The sequence below is a fragment of the Pholcus phalangioides genome, unplaced genomic scaffold (genome assembly GCF_987345545.1).
Source record: "Pholcus phalangioides strain wild (caught in Gottingen) unplaced genomic scaffold, Ppha-v1.0 ptg000019l_1, whole genome shotgun sequence".
In the NCBI taxonomy this organism is placed as follows: Eukaryota; Metazoa; Arthropoda; class Arachnida; order Araneae; family Pholcidae; genus Pholcus; species Pholcus phalangioides.
In genome coordinates, this window is record NW_028301612.1 from 4,362,267 (window position 1) to 4,379,088 (window position 16,822).

The 16,822-nt window shown below is 37.9% G+C and overlaps 1 protein-coding gene across 1 annotated transcript in view; it reads left to right on the forward strand.

Annotated features, from left to right (window-relative positions):
- Positions 1–16,822, forward strand: part of LOC149071132 (ankyrin repeat domain-containing protein SOWAHC-like) — a 132,682-nt gene that overhangs the window by 18,713 nt on the left and 97,147 nt on the right. The window contains exons 4-6 of the mRNA XM_089248109.1: positions 5,522–5,689; positions 5,889–5,924; positions 8,328–8,429. Coding sequence (XP_089104235.1) covers positions 5,522–5,689; positions 5,889–5,924; positions 8,328–8,429 — 306 coding nt within the window. The remainder of the gene's footprint in view (positions 1–5,521; positions 5,690–5,888; positions 5,925–8,327; positions 8,430–16,822) is intronic.

A 16,822-nucleotide genomic window follows, 5' to 3' on the forward strand; every position in this document is an offset into this window, starting at 1 on the left:
TAAAGTGCCAATGTAAACAAACCATGAAATAGCTTAAGTAAATAATAGTATTTTTTCTTTGCAGTGTTATATTCAATTTTATATTTATTTTTATTTCATTTTTTTGCATTTTATTATCAACGTAACTCATTGTTTAAGCCATTTTTTTTAGAACATACTGTATATTTTGATTTGTTTACATTATGCATTTTTTAAGATTTCTTTTGTTTTTGTTTGTTCTTTACTCTCTCCAACTATAACTGGATTTTCTGGTTTTGAATGATGAATAAATGGAATAAATATAATCCAAATTGAATGAAATTTCATCCAGCTGCACTTAAAAAATATATAATATATACACTCATGTCCATAAAATTAAGGATAATTCAGAATCACACGGAAATCGAAATCTGAAGTAAAAATTTCACCTGTAGAATTATCACACACATCTGCAAGAATGATATGCAAATTTCAGGAAGCCACCAGATGATGCCGATAGTACGTCACAATGACGAGAGTGTAAGAGGGGGGGGGGGGGGTATATAAGGAATGATGGCAAAGAAGTGAAACTGTTCATAAGAGTTCTGTAAGGCGCTCAGTGCCATAAGTGAATAGTTATGACACAGAGGACGCATGTGGATGATTTTTTACGTGGTAGAATTATCGGCCGCCTGGAATGTGGGCGTACTCAGATGGAAGTATCCGAGGAACTTGGAATTGCGCAAAGTGTCATCTCTAGGCTTTGGCAACGATTCCAAGATAACGGAAATGTCAGTAGACGTGCAGTACTGGTCGCCCCCGAGTTAAAGCGCCGAATGAAGACCGGTATTTGGCAGTAACTGCCAAAAGACGCGGACAGAGCACAGCATCCGACCTGTCTCGTCAGCTATCTGCAGCCACGGGTACCACAGTTTCAAGGCAAACCGTGTACAGACGTTTGGGAGATATTGGTCTATATGCTCGCAGGCCTGTCAGATGTGTTCCGCTCACGGCAACTCACTGTCGGCAGCGATTAGCCTGGAGTAGAGAACATGCAATGTGGACATCGTCACAGTGGGCTTGTGTGATGTTTTCCGACGAGTCCAGGTTTAGCTTGCAGTCTGATTCACGTCGGACTTTCATATGGAGAACGCCAGGTGCCCGTTACCACCAAGACAACATCATTGAACGACACCGTTACGGTGGTGCAGCATTGCCCGTTTGGGGTGGAATTATACTGGGTTCCAGAACAGATCTGCATATTCAAACCGGAACCATGAAAGCCCAAATTTATTGGGACATCATTCTGGAACAACATGTACGTTTGTTTAGGGGTGCCATGGGCGCAGAATTTGTGTTTATGGATGACAACGCCCGTCCTCACCGAGCAAACATCGTAAACGAATGCCTTGAATCTGAGGATATAACCCGTATGGAATGGCCAGCATTCTCACCTGAGTTGAATCCGATAGAGCATGTGTGGGACATGCTTGGCCGACGAGTTGCAGCCCGTCAACCCCCTCCTACATGTGTACCGGAACTTCGGAGAGCATTGCTTGCTGAGTGGAGTGATCTTCCCCAAGATTAGAATATATACAGCGATATGCCGCTGTAAACCAGGGCCATATAACAAAGGCTGTCTCACGTGGCGCTTGGTACCAGCTGACGTCACGCGTGACGTCATTAGTAGGCGAACCGAGCCATAGCCCCTGTGCGGTCGTGTGGGCATCGTGCTGGACTCTCGTCCTGAGGATCCAGGTTCGAACCTCGTTGACGGCACAGTGGTGGTCGGCTGAAGTTGGTTTTTCCAGCTTCGAGGCGCGAATGCGAGACGGTCTCCCATTTGAAAAAGTCTCTCTTGCAGAGAGCAGGCAGATCTACAACACTATATATTGATAAAACATGAAAAATTCAAGCATTTCCATCTTTACTTCAAAAAATTAAAGACATGGCAGAATACAGAATGAACCGAGCACGTCCAGGCTCTATCGCTATTGTAATTTAAGCACAGTGGTCATAAGACCGCTGAAAACCTACCGGTAAATCAGCCAGGCGAAGCCACTCCCCACCAGCAAACCAGAACATGACTCCCACTCCACCCTAGGGTGCCCCTCGCTAACACTCTCGCCACCATGCCTCCATCCCATTCCCAACCCAACAATAGTCCAGCTTCGCCGCCCGACACTACCCGGACTTTCGCGACCCCAAACTTCCAACTAAACATCCTCAGCCAAGTCCCACAACAACCGCCACCCGACCATCCAAAAACCTTACACCACGCCCCGCGACAGAACCCCCCCCCCCCCCCCGTTTCCGGATCTTCATTACAAATCAAAACAACAAATAGTTACAAAACATATTTACAGGCATTTGGATGCTTCACGACACAGGCTTTTACGGCGCATCCGTTTGTAGTAATGTCAATTCTCAATAGTTCCTGTCATTCATTGCATTGCGTGTAAGGCCCTTATGGCCTGGCTACACAGTTATCCTTCACGTACAGGAGCCTCATTGGTGACCCTCTTAGCCCCTCAAGGGTATCCCTCTTCTTCACGTGTAGGGCCCTCATCCTAACAATTCGAGAGAGTCAAATTCGAATTTGACTTGTCTACAACAGCGAGTAACTCCCGCTATAAGGAGTTTTTTCAATATTTTCTTTCTTCTTTGTTTCTGCTACTGATGAAGGAACTTCATATAGTTCCGAAACGCGTATAGCCGTGTTCGTTTTGGAATTTTGGGTACACCCAAACGTCGATTATTTAATCGTATTATCAAACCCAAAAGGTAATCCATTTCTAAGTTTTGTATTTGTTTATAATGTAACTTCCACTAAGAATATTTTTCTCTGATTGAAAGCCAACTCGAGATGGATAATTTTAATTGTCTTCTGAACTTTCTAATAATTTTTGTTTTTAAAAGCCTCAAAGTCATTTTTTAAAAAAGTTCATTTTTGTGAGTGGCGGTAGAAAAAAAATGACCTGATGTGACCTTGAAATTCATTTCTCAACATACTTTAACATGTTTATTTTATGAAAAAGGTAAAATTAGCTGCTAATATCTGCTACTCCGCTAACCCAGCGACTTTTCTTGAACATGCCATAGCTAAGGCTTGCCTATATATACAAAAGCGGAATAGATTTGAAGTTGCAAAAATTTCTTTAAAAATGGCAGATTATTGCTCTGATAACCGCAGACTATTTGAGCTTAACACTGAAAAATGAAAAACATGCCCCAGATTTTTTTTTTTTTTTTAGTTTCAAACTCAAGGTGCTCCACTCTGAAAAAAATTTAGATTTTTAACGAAATACTTATAAAAGATCATAGCAGCAAGGATTTTAACCAGCAATGCTCCGATTTAGAAAATCTCTTAAAAAATTAACACAGAATGAAGTTTTAAATGCTTAAATGAAGTAAAATTTGAAGGGTGTAGAGAAAACGCAAAAAGAATGAATTGCAGGACTCGACTGGCCTTAACAAACGTTCTCATTTTCTGCGAAGTACTGTACACAGAACTAATCGGTGGCGAACACATATCAGAATTAAATAGGACAAATAAAAGAATAAAAAAAAAAGAAGGAAAATAACCGATTCATTAGGGAAACAGCAAATACATCAAAAACTTAAATTCAAAAAACTTTCAAAAATTCTCAAGATGTGATGCATCAATTAATAATTTTTTATGATCCATTCATATTTAGCATAAGGAAACAACGAAGAAAAAATTTAAGATTACCGCAAAACGTCTTCAATAATCCTAAACTAGTTTTGACTATTTCAGCAATATCTATATATATATAAAACTGATTTTCTGTGTCTGCCTGTGTATATGTTCTCACAAATCCACAATTTTAGATCGATCGTTACCAAATTTTACATATACTCGTAAACGAAATAGGACCCGACTTGAACGATAGGCGATGTAATGTTCGATAGAACGACAGTAAATGTTCATCAAAACAGGTTAAATGCCCGAAATTGTCGGACCACAATGGTTCTTGGGCCTCAACAATGACTTTCGGAATGTTTACTTTGTTCACCGCGGTTCCCTAACAATGCGCCTCAGACATGTTTATTACTTGGTTTGTCACTTCTTCAGTGCTCTCAGTAAGTTGAGAAAACCTGGGTAACGCAGGGTATTATAGCTAGTTGTTAATAAATCATAATTATGATCATAATTTTATTATGATACACATTAATATATTGTTGTGACAATAAAAGTTTACACCCAGACCACGATCAGAAACATTTTTCCATCCATTACAAACTTTTCATCATAAATTTCTGTGTTTAAATTACTTTTTATGCTTATTTTGACTTCCTGTTTTTACTTATTTTTGAATTGTTAATCAATTTTTTATGCAGCATTTTTATGTTATTATAAGTTTTTTAATGCATCTCAGTAATATTCTTACATGTTACTGCAATTCAAATGTCATATATATGATGATGAGATATCATGAACAAATCCATGCTATGGTTTTTTTCTCGCAATTCTATCAATAGCCATAATACAAACATATCATTTTTTATCCATTTCATATCCTTAAAATCCGTTTAATCATATAATCTTCTCCCTTCCGTTAAAAAAGCATAATATTTATTGTACCAAACAGTTTTCAAGAATACGCAACGAATTTCAAGGCGAGTAAAGAGTTTGACCACGTTTTCCGTAAAACGTACCACTGTGCGACGCCTACGTTGTTCGAAAGGAAACATATTCAACTAATCAAGTCTCTCTTCATAGCTCAAGCCTTGGATACCCAACGGTGCTCTAGTGGCTCTTTGTAACTTCAACCAAGTCTATATCCTTTTGAAAATAGGGTCTGCAAAATCGTGTGGGGTACACAGGCCAGGACGAACTAATCCTCGGAAAAGCGGAAGTATGATTCTGGGAGAACGCGAAGTGACCTTACTAAGAATCAAACCGAACATTCTATTTGTTTTTTGGCCATTGCGAAACTGATAAAAAAAAAACCTAAGCCACTCGTCAATGAGAATTTCCAAATCGGTAACCCTAGTTGCATCCGGTATAGTAATACCATTCAACTTGTAAGTGAAACAGGGATTGTTCGAACCAAAATGAGCAGCCATGTACTTTTCAACTCTGAAAATCATGCTTCATTCATTCATCAGCCCATGCTGCAATCCTATTCAAGTTGGCCTGGAGTAGCGCTCCCTATCGCTTGGATTCCCGACTACCCGCATTAGATTCAATTAAATCTACCCGTATTTATTTTGGTTTCGGATATAATGTTACTATTTTCCAAAGCATTCCATGAGTATTGCTGAAAACGATTCATTTGCTGCAGCCGTTGTTGATTTCTTTTCCTGAAATTGCGTCTGTTTATCTTTTCGTCTTTAATGTAACAATAATACCCTGAAATCTTTTCCTGTAACTGTCGATCATTTTTCTGAAACAGAATGTCGGTTGCTTGTATCTTACAAAGGTTATCTTTTTGTTTTGTCTGCAGTTGGTGAAAGAAAACGTTGCAAAACATTGAGGGAATTGTGTTGTCTTCCAAAATTCTTTCAATTAATGTTCTTTCTTCTTTAAACGCTCTAGAACTCTCCGAGACGTGAAGAAATCAAAGATATGGTCAGTTTTGGGAATGTTAAAGAAAAAACCCAAAAATTGAATAAGATGGCGTCTGAATTCGACGGGTCTGAAAAATGTGTGAGAAATGGAGTCACTACTGGCAGCAACAGAAGACTTGGAAATCGCGGTGAAAAGGTGACATTCTCTTGAAGTTACTATTTTCTTTCTTTTTACGTATTTATGCATATGAGTAGTAGTAAAATGTGTGTTTCTGGGCCGTAGAAGCTCCTATGGGAGATGTTGAATTTCTCTACTACTCATATGCTAATCAGTTAACCTATCGTCGCGTAAACATTGTGAATTATTTATTTATTTTTTGTCAATTTTTTTGTAGGGTGTTTACGAAGATGACACTAATTCGGTGAATACGGTAAGCGCCATGTTTACATTCCTGGAAAATTTGTTAATAAAACTGCAATGCCTTGATGTTGATTTCAGGTGTATCCGAACAACCAAAGATGGTTGTGTTGAACATCGTGTAAACATTACACGGTGATTTGAAATAATCCTATGTGGTAGGCATGACTTGAGATAGATCTTATTTCACACTGTTGTCATGGTTGCCTTCCGTTTCGGTTGTTTACCCGTTTGTATCGAGCCTGTAAAATTCGCTACCTGTCCGTATCATCATGCATCGATAAGGATTTTTATACGTACCGTGCAAGCGAGTTATTTCGCGTTCGATGATAAGGGGCGCTCATTTGCAGATTTTTCCGCTTTCGAAAAACACACACGCACATAAAAACCACATATGAAAATTATGTTATTTTAGTTGACATTTTGGAAGTTTTCAAAATGTCATTGAAATTTGTGTAGTAGTTTCAACATTTCAGATATCTGGTCAGCCAGATGCCTTAAATATACCAAAATGTTACAAATGTCTCAACGTGCGAGTTGTACAAGTACGCGGACTAAAAAAATGGCTAATGGTGAACTCAGCGCATGAAAGCTCGACTGCTTTGAGTAAATCAAAGTCGACGGTGATTTGTGTACTGTACTTTATTTGTCAAGTTCTTTAAACTATCTTTATTTCCAGTTAGCAAGCCGCTGGGATGTATAAGCCGAATCAAAAAATTACCTTAGAAAAAAGTGTTTCCTAGAAGTGCCGCAGCTTTTAAATCGCTGTGGATTCGTATAAAGCCTCATTTAATTTTCATTTAAGAACTAAAAAAAACACCAACAGCTCGAAATAGAATTAAATGCTGTACGTTCAGCTTACCGTTCAAATTTTCTTTGAGAATTTCATAACAGACATCATTTCAATAAATTGATAATAAATTTTTTTTCATAAGAATTAGAATCCTATAAATTCAGAAGTCAGGGGAAGAATTTATTGGATAAGCCGCGGCTTTTTGCTATGGAAACACGATAAATTTTGATTCGAAACTACGTTTTTGTTGATCAGACGAGATTACTGTCTGGATAGATGTAGTTCAAAGGAATGGCCATTCCTAAACATTTAGTCTGCATCTGCTGCTTATAATCCTCAATGTAATAGATTAATCTGGGCCACGGCTTTTTTATCCGGAATCGTCAAACCTTGATGACGGCCGTGAAAACTAACGTTCTTCTATAAACCACTTTATTCCTCATGAAACAAATACGCTATACCGAACCGTGTCAATTGATTTTCATAGAAGTATATCAATATTGTAAAGATGTGGAATTGAACAGATTTAAATAGGAAAGTTTGTGAAACGAGTTTTCTATGTTAAGGAATTAACATGTTACTCGGAGTACTCACTTGCCAGACCGGGTTCCAGTCTACGCGAATATTCACTACTGACATTTCTCTCTTTTGAAATATTTCATGCACCGGTTACAAGAGTGCAAGTTCCTAGATTAATTATCATTTAGGAAAAGTTTTTTTTTTCTTTTGTAACTGAATGACAATAAGAAACATATCTTTCTTTGTGCAATAGCATTCTCCGAAACATTCGGAAAGTTTCTTTTGTGTTAGAATGTGAAGTGTGTTGGAAAGAGCATTCCGCTCCTCAAAAAAAGCTGCATATTGAAATATTTTATTTTCGGACAGGTCATACCACAGTCGTCGTGCAATAGTGAAGATGTTAGTGTTCAGCATAGCACGCTTTTGCCGACACAAATTTTGAAATTGTTACCGACGAGCATAAACTAAAAGGAACTTTTAAGTCGCATGACTGGTTCCTCGGACTAAAGTCGTTATGTTTGGAGAGGGGGTGGAATTTAGCTTTTCAATGGCTCCCATAATTCTGATACTAAACAGAAAGAAAAAAAATCCAGAATGTGCAATACGAGATAAAAATTAGAAGGTGGGGGAGGCTTTACGATTTTAAAAAGGAACCAAGACTATGCTCTCCTCAAATTCCTTTTATCCCTATCTCCGATATCCCGTTACCGTTTCTTTTTTTTTTTTGCGTGCTCTTCTTCGATTTAATAATTGGTCCTGACGCCCCGCTTCTTCCCCTCTATCCCGTTTCCCCCTTTAAAATACAGCTATTGATTTAGTAATTAGACACTGGAAATTGACAGTGTCGAATGAAGCGTTTAATTAATCGCATCTATCAAGTCTGACCTCCCGTGGATTGACAGCTGCAAAATATAGTGGAGGGGGGGAATCTGGGTGGAGTGAGTGAGCGAGGTCGTTTTCTCACAATTTTTTGAACGTGGTTAACAGAAACCCCCCCCCCCCCTATTTTGTATCTTCATTTGAACCTGTGAATATATATTTTTATTTCTTTACAAAATGAGTATGTATAGACACATGTGTACGTGTATATAATTTCTGTCTCAGTTGGATCCCAGGAGAAAAGAATGGATGATGAAAGCGTCCCAATCCGATTATCACGAGCTCGTGCGGCTTCTCAAAGAAGAACCCAAGCTGGCAAATTGCAAAGTAAGATGATTTTTATCCTCTTATTTATCTTGCGCTAATTCCATATTTGCCTACCATCTCAGCTTAATGCAAATTTCTCCATACAAAAATCTTTCTCTATCTTTAATTTGTTTTTATTATTTGAAAAAGGATTGTGGGTTAATATCTAGACTTAATTTTTTTCTTTGCCTGCCTTTCGAAGGTTTCACTATGAACACATCCTATATTGAGCTCAGGTGCCGTCGTCGGCGAGAGAGAAAAGGGGATCTAGCCTATCATATTTTGAAATTTTCCGTATAATTTGGCAGTGTTTTATCAGATCAAAAATATATATATTTCATGAAAAGAGGAGAAATGTGCTATTTTGGAAATCGTCACATTTATTTCAACTGGAGAACTTTCTGTGCTAAAGCATGTTGACAAGCTTCTGAAACATTTCTACCTGGAATTCGTATTAAACATTTTATCCGTGATTGGGAGGGGAAAAAATCGGTATATATCTCATGTAATGCTTGCCTTTGTTCGAACTCACCTGAAGTAAAAAGGTAGCTAATGGTTAAATCAATGTTTGTTGCTGGGTCATACAAATCATTTTGATTCTCTTTTATTTTTTTACGAGTTGTAGGGCAGAGGGTGGTGAAGACATTCCTTTTTTGGATTTAGTGTTTGTCGATTTAGCGTAAGTGAAACTCCTACGTGAAGGAAAGCCCTTTCTCTTTCGTTGCCCATTATTTTTGCCCGAAAGTACCTATAATCATTGCAGTTTTGACATTTATTCGCACTCGTAATGATGCTGATAAATTATCGTGAAGTAATTTGATTGTGTCGTTAAAACGATCAATCCGTTGCTGCTATGATAACAAACGGAACGCGGTCAACCACCGGAGTCGTTTTCGAAACAAGATTCACCTGCTGTAAAATAACAAATATGTTTCTACATATTATTTGTAGAACAACTGGCTCCCTTCAGAGAAAAAGGGATTTCATTTACAGTCTTTTTTTTTTCTGTTTGTTCATCGTCATCTTGAATAACAGTAAAGAGAACATTGATCTTTTTTACTGTCTTACCAGCATGTACGGTCAAGGTTGCAAGTCATTTACTGTCGGGTTTTTTTCTTTTCTTTTTCTTTAATTACTGATCAACTGGGAAAAATCCATTAGAAAATTCATTGTGCAAGTCCTTTAGAAAAACTTTCATCTTTGGTAATATGAACAAATAAAACGTTTGCTTCATTATTATTGAGTTCTCAGTTTTGAATGCTTTCTTATCTCAACCTTGTCTCAGAAATGGCGAGTCTTTGTCGTTGATAGAATAAATCTTGAAACTTGGGGCTATTTTTTACTTCCAGTACACAAAGTAATAATTAAGAAATGATCATAATTGATTGCTCTGATTGAACCTGGGAGAACTGTGACTGATAACATTTGACGATCATATTCTTGGTATGGCTTTAACCCCCAAAAATTCAGTCGGACACGAACTTCATACCTCAAATTTCAAATTTTTGATATCTCGAAGTAATTTAAATGTCCCGTGTAATATTTCTTCCATGACCGAAGTTCAATAATTCTAATTTTTAATTATTTAAGTAGATAGATAGATTTATTAATTGTATTAAAGGCCGTCGGCCTATTACAATAAGTGGTACAAAAACAGAAAAAAAAGATTACATTTGTATCTAATAAATACAAAAATATAAATATCATCAATATCATCGGGGAAAATCAATTACACATAACAATCCACAAGGTAAAAAAGAAAAAATCTCAAAAATGATCGCACAATAAGCTTCATTCATAAATTTCAAACAAGTTCAAAAATAATTGCACATTTCGAAAAAAATTAAATAATCCGAAAATAAAAGGTCGATCAGAAATATGTAATTTGTTCTGGATGACTGAAAGAAAAAGGTGGGGAGGGGGGGAAGATTGACCATGGTGCTTTTTTTTAGGAAACTTGGGGGTGTACCACCTCCTGATTCTTAACTACGGATTTGATCTTTAGTTAAGAATCGAGAGGCAATTTTGCTACCACATTCTTAACTAAGAATCGTTTTCCTTCCGTAGTTAAGAATCGAGTGACCCCACTTAGCTCGATTCTTAGTAGACAATTTTTTTTTCTTCCATGCGAGATGACTTAAATTCTTTCTTTAATAAAAGTTTGTTTGTTTTTTCCTGATTTCGTATTTACTATCATATTCTAAAAAAAATATTTAACAGATGCATTTCTATTTCCGAATAAGAAATTCGTCCAACTTTTTAAGTTATCGAAAGTTTGTGGCGGAGAGTGGAAAACAGTGTTGGGAGTCTATGTACATGGGAGCATATATATGTTGGTAATAGTGTAGAAATCGGACCATCTCGATAAAGTTTGATAAATTTTGCTACATTTATCAAATTTACCATTGATTATGCATGATTCTCAAATTTTCAATCCATAAATATCATGATCGACGGGTCGTAAATACTTTGACAATTTTTCTAAGCTTAAAAGTGAGAAAAAATTGAATTTTTCACACAAAATATGTGAGAAGAAACTCTGATCGGCCAAAATGTAACTGCACATGAATATAAAAATCATTATTAACCTCCTGCTGCGTTTGTTTTTTCCCATACTTCAATGTCTGTAGAAAAAGCCAACATTACAGAAGCGATGTCAATTTTTACTATTGCTGTGTATTATGTGATCACTATTATTTTTTATTTGACCATGAAGCAGCTATGCGATTCATGCAGTACCATGCGCATTTTGCCATGAAAACTAATTTAAGTAAACAAGAAGCATATTATAAAAATTATTGTTAGTCTTGTAATATTAGCTTTACTCACATACATAACGTAAACACAACGATGACTCATTTATCACATTAACCATAGATTAATGATTATGCATAATGACCTGCAAATGTGAAATATTCGCTGTATGTGAGAAAAATCGATCAAGCTTGTCGAAATAACCGATGATTATTCATAACACCAGCCCTTTATCACTTTCACCATAACATATATAGCATCGCCACTCTTTGCGGAGGGGGTGGGCAATGTGCTCCATCCCCGTGGTCGTGTGAAGGATCTTTGATTCGAATCATGTCGAATAATTAAGTACGAAGTACGAATATGTTTCGGGTTTTTTACTGCAACATGGCTCAAAAAGCATTATGTATTTATCAATTTTTTCGCAACCATGTTCATTCCTTAAATGAGCGCCTTTTTTTTTCAGGCTAGCGTCATTCTAAAATTTCTTTTCCTATTCCCCCCATCTTGTCAACAACGCGGCGTTAATTTTTAGCTGAGCGCTGATTGGTCAGTGGCGTAATTCCCTAAAAGGGAAATTTTTCGGCCTGTCCATCGTCACGTGACCTTAACAATTTCCTTCAAGAATCGCATCGTGGTTGCATGCGGAGCTCGATTCTTAAGACACTTCTTACGAATTGATTCTTAAGACGCTTCAGAAGGTGGAATACCCCGTTACAAACCAAATTTTGATCTATGAAGTTTTTCTCCGACTAGTATCACGAATTGGTTGTGAATTTTCGCTTCCTGGAATGTTTCAAAATTTATGATAATTTTGGAGTGGTTAGTTTGGGTTTTCTCCCATTCTTGCCTTCAACATATCTTCATACACTGCAACAAAACATCCACACTCATATTTTATACCAGAGATACCCCATCCTTCAACACACGAATTCCTGGGGAAACGCGATGAGTTATTCAGGGGTACAAGAAAAATAATCAGCAGGGACGCAAAACCGTGTGAAAAAATTAATATTTTTCATGGCATAATACGTGACGGAGTACGCGAGCTTCTTATGTATTTGAAGAAGTACACGTTTTCCCCACGCATTTCTACTGCTACAAAACCTCCTACGCATGATTGAGAGCCTTCTACCCATTTCTTAGCGTGGCAAGTTTTCTGCGCATTTCAATTGCACACGCCGCCTAAACATACACAGGGATGCTGACGTCTCACGCTTTTAAGCGGGGTTAGGGCTCCTGTAAACCCAGGCTCGCTCATTCCGCCATGTTTGTGTGAAGTGTGACGCCAATATTATTGTTATAGCCAATAGTTGTTTCCTATGCCGCTTTTTTTTTAACGATTAGATGCTTGCTTTGAAAATAAAACAGGTTTTGCCACTCTAAAAGAGAAGGGCGATGAGTTTCCGATTCTGCAAATTGGCGCCGTTATACGGATTAGTTAAAAAACCTGACATTCCCTTTTTTTTTCAGGTTTTTTTTTAATCTCCGTAACGGCGTTGATTCGCAGGATCGGAAACAAGTGTGCATTATGTTCGTACCCTTACGCATAGTAACGAAATCGTCACGGATTGGTTGAGAACATGAAATATGTTTTTTAACCAATCGGTGTCGATTTCGTTCGCGTCGCGGATAGCATCGGTTGTCGTATGGGTTCGGTGTGCACTCAGCACACAAAGGCCACCCCTTTCCAGAACATGGCTCCCACTCTGTCCCAAAGAGGGATATAAGTGGACACACTTAAACCGGTCGTCTCCTGGAAGTGACAACATGCGGCAATCTACGCTAGCGGCAACAGCTGACATTAAATCCGACGACAAAGGACGTCTAACGTGGTCTACTGATAGCGACCTGTGCACGCTACTGAATTCACGACTGCACTCCGTGCAGATGAGTGTGTTCGTTAATAATCTTGAGGAAATATTAAAAACTCAAATTTTTTCGAGAAACTGATCCAGAGCACTGTATTATTGTATGTACTTAATGGGGCATTTGACGAAAAAACTCGGCGTTCGTGTTGTGAGTAAATAAATAAATAATACTGTGTTTAATTGACCAATACTTACCATGACAACTCATAAACGACAGTTATGAAATTTTCAGCTTTCACGCTCTAGCGTGCTGAAAGCCGCATCATCGCGATTTCTCACTCATCTGCTCAAGATAGTTTGCAGTGGATGACGTTCTCTTACTTTCTGTGCAATGGGATCAGTCCTGCGAACACGGACGACTGCGTGCTGCTAGTTTATCGCTTCAAGTCGCTGATCGGCCTAAAGCGATGTGACTGCGACATTGAAACGGACCGGTATTGGTTTCAAGTTTCTAACAAATCCGTGTCGATGTTGCTATCGTATCGCTAGTCGTATCACTTCAGTGTGCATCGCACCTTAGCTCCCGGTGACCTGGAGAATCAGGGAAATGAAAAATGATCTGGGAGAGTGTATAAAATGTTTACAAATACAACGCCACAACAGGCAAAATGCCCAACGAGGTGACTGAGAAAAAGATGCCCATAAAAATATGGATGTCATATATTTCAAAAATACAGCAACCAAATTAAAAACACAATCACAAAAATTATAAACAATATATACACATGATAAAATACTATACAATGCCCATAAAGAATACTTATGGTTGTCTTATTCTAAGAATGGATAGTTTCTCGATTTACCCCAACATGTTTATCGTATAAGTTCAAGTCATAGAAATATGCAAATATTTGATAACTCATGGGAAAAAAAATCGAAAAAGCTTCGAAAGCTCAAGATTTGCAACTATACAGTATTCCTTTCTTTAAGAGCTTTTGTCAGGGAAATGATTCAGCAAAATTTTGCTAGCAAACCTCATCAGCGGCTCAAAGTGCACACCTACCAAAAACCCTCAGAACTTTTGGGATGGCAATGATTTGCTTTGAAAGCATTAAATCTGTATATGCTTGACAACAACGTACATAGTAAAGTATGATTCCCTCGCTTTCCAATTTGACGCGGTTTCTACTTAATGTCCGGTAAATATATTTTCTTTTTTGGTGAGTATTGTATAACACCTGCAGTCAATTTGAAATGAGCATTTCTGATAGTCGATCTGTTTTATTTAAAACATTCGTTTGTGTCATTCAAAGCTAGTTTCAGAATTGAAAAAAAGTTTATGTCGAGCATCGGTTTCTACGCATACCTCTTCCTAGCGTAGCAGCTGGGGCTGTTCTGTTTCATTACCAAATAATAATGATTGAAACGGTTGGAGTACTAACAACGGAGTAAAGCTCGGTGTAAAGAATAAATATGCTTGATTTCTATGGATACATGCACACCAATCCATTATATGCTGTTTGAAATCGTTCGCTGGAAATGGGTAAAAACATACACCGCAGAGAGTTGGTAAAGACATGGATTTAAAAGCGTGAGAAAATTCGCGCTTCCGCTATGAAAAACAAAAGTATAAATGGAGAATTTTCAAATCTCGTTCGATGTATATATATGTTTGGCCTTCATTACAGAGCACCAGGTGATCGCCTAATATCTTATGTTTTGGATTGAGGGTTTTGTATGACACGATGCTACTAATGCGCCAACATTACCACGCCATTATTCTTGCTATCAAATCTATATTCATGTAACGTTTGCGTGACAACATTTCTATCCTGTTCCGGAAGTCGATTATTCCTCCCTCCACCCCGGTTTTATGAATTGAACTTTGAAAATGACTGACACAAAGTGGCGATACAAGTATGCCTTTGAAAGCCGGTTTCATCAATGTTAGATTCCGTGTTTATTTTTCTACTGCTCAGAAATGAATGCTTTTTAGATTAGTGGTTCTTGCCAAGTGTCCACAACCCCTTTGGAGTCCTTAGACAGATTTCCGGGGGGGGGGGGGTTTCGTGAGTTTGAGAAACAATTAGGTTATTTCTCTTTCTAAAATACGGGGTGATTATAAAAAAACTATCCCGACATATGGGCCCCTAACTATCATACCATTCACAGAAACTGAATGAAATTTTGGCATAAGGTATTTTGAGGTATGCGCTCAAGAATGATATGGAAAACAACAGTGTCACTCTAACAGTTACGGTTACAGTGAGAAAATTTCGAACATATCAAATGGCAACACCAAGTTTTTTGTATTGGAATGCGATCTCCATACTGAAAAACACTAAATAGCGTTGGAATGGTACCTGTAGCACGAAAATCCCCGGAGCTAGGCAAGGAAAAAGTAAAAAGGACTTTGCCGTGCACCAGAGTATTAATGTTCGTTTCATTCGTCACACCGTTTCTTCGGCTGAGATGCCAGCCTGATTAGACCTCCACAAGGTCATGTGGAAAATTTGTGAAACACAATAAAATGCTTTATTTTATGCTGCTTCTCTGTCCTTATTGGTTGTCCTCACTTTTAGCCTATCTACCGCCGGTGATTTTCATGCTACAGTTGCCGTTTGAACGCTATTTAGGGGTTTTCACAATGGAGATCACATTCCAATACAAAAAACTTGGTGTTGCCATTTGATATTTTCGAAATTTTCTCACTGTAACCGTAACTGTTAGTGACACTGTTGTTTTCCATATCATTCTTGAGCGCATACATCAAAATACCTTATGCCAAAATTTCATTCAGTTTCTGTGAATGGTATGATAGTTAGGGGCCCATATGTCGGGATAGTTTTTTTATAATCACCCTGTATATCTTCGCATCAGCCAGCTGTTAAAAACCTTCGTATGGATAGCGGAGAGTAACATCCTCGGATAAGTCGCTATCTGGTGGCATTGTCAGCAATTGTGAGCGTTGGTCTGAGTTAAGTCCGACCGTCCATGTACGGACCCGTTCAATGCACGCGAGCTCCAAGAAAAGATTGAGATATTCCTTGCCTCTGTAGTCTAGGGCGTTCACCCGGAAAATGAAAGGGTTCGATTCCCCGCAGGGACAGTTGAATTTTCTCTTCCCAAAATATATTTTCGCATCAGCCAGCTGTTAAAAACCTTCGTATGGATAGCGGAGTGACACATCCTCGAATTAGGTTATTGTTTTTACTATTACTTGTTGAATATTATTCGATGAAGGGATCCATGGTCTTCGCCTTACTGGCACAAAGTGTCCGTGCAAAACAAGGTTTAGTACCCTGCTTCAAATTTATCTTTTATGGACGAATATTACGAATATCCCTTGGTTCTTTGCAAGTAATCTTTCCTGACACATACACAGATGTGTGAATAAAATGATTTAAAATTAGATAAAGTTATTTTAAAAAATAAATCGGTTTCAAGTGTCCTTCACTTGTGAAAGAGAAATGGCGCATAGACTGACGGAACGTATTTTGATGCGCAGCAAATGGCGACGCCAAATTTTTTTTCTCGGCAGAATTGATAATGTGGTCAATGTTGTTTCCGAATACGTGAATATAAAATTTTTTGAAAGTAATAATATATGGCAATTGGTCCTATCTGTATTCACAAGTACACAATTGGATGAACGGTGTGTAGAAAATGTGCATTTGGTTTTACGTGTCCGAAGTTCATTTTCTATTGCTTGTTGGTGGTAAAAAATTCTCTCTCTCCGGGATCTTTTTCTTTTATTATTGTATGCTTTGGCTATTTTATTGAGGCATATATTTTACTTGCTTTACAAGAGTAACGACGAGGAGTTTAAGAGAAATCATATGCCCCTCA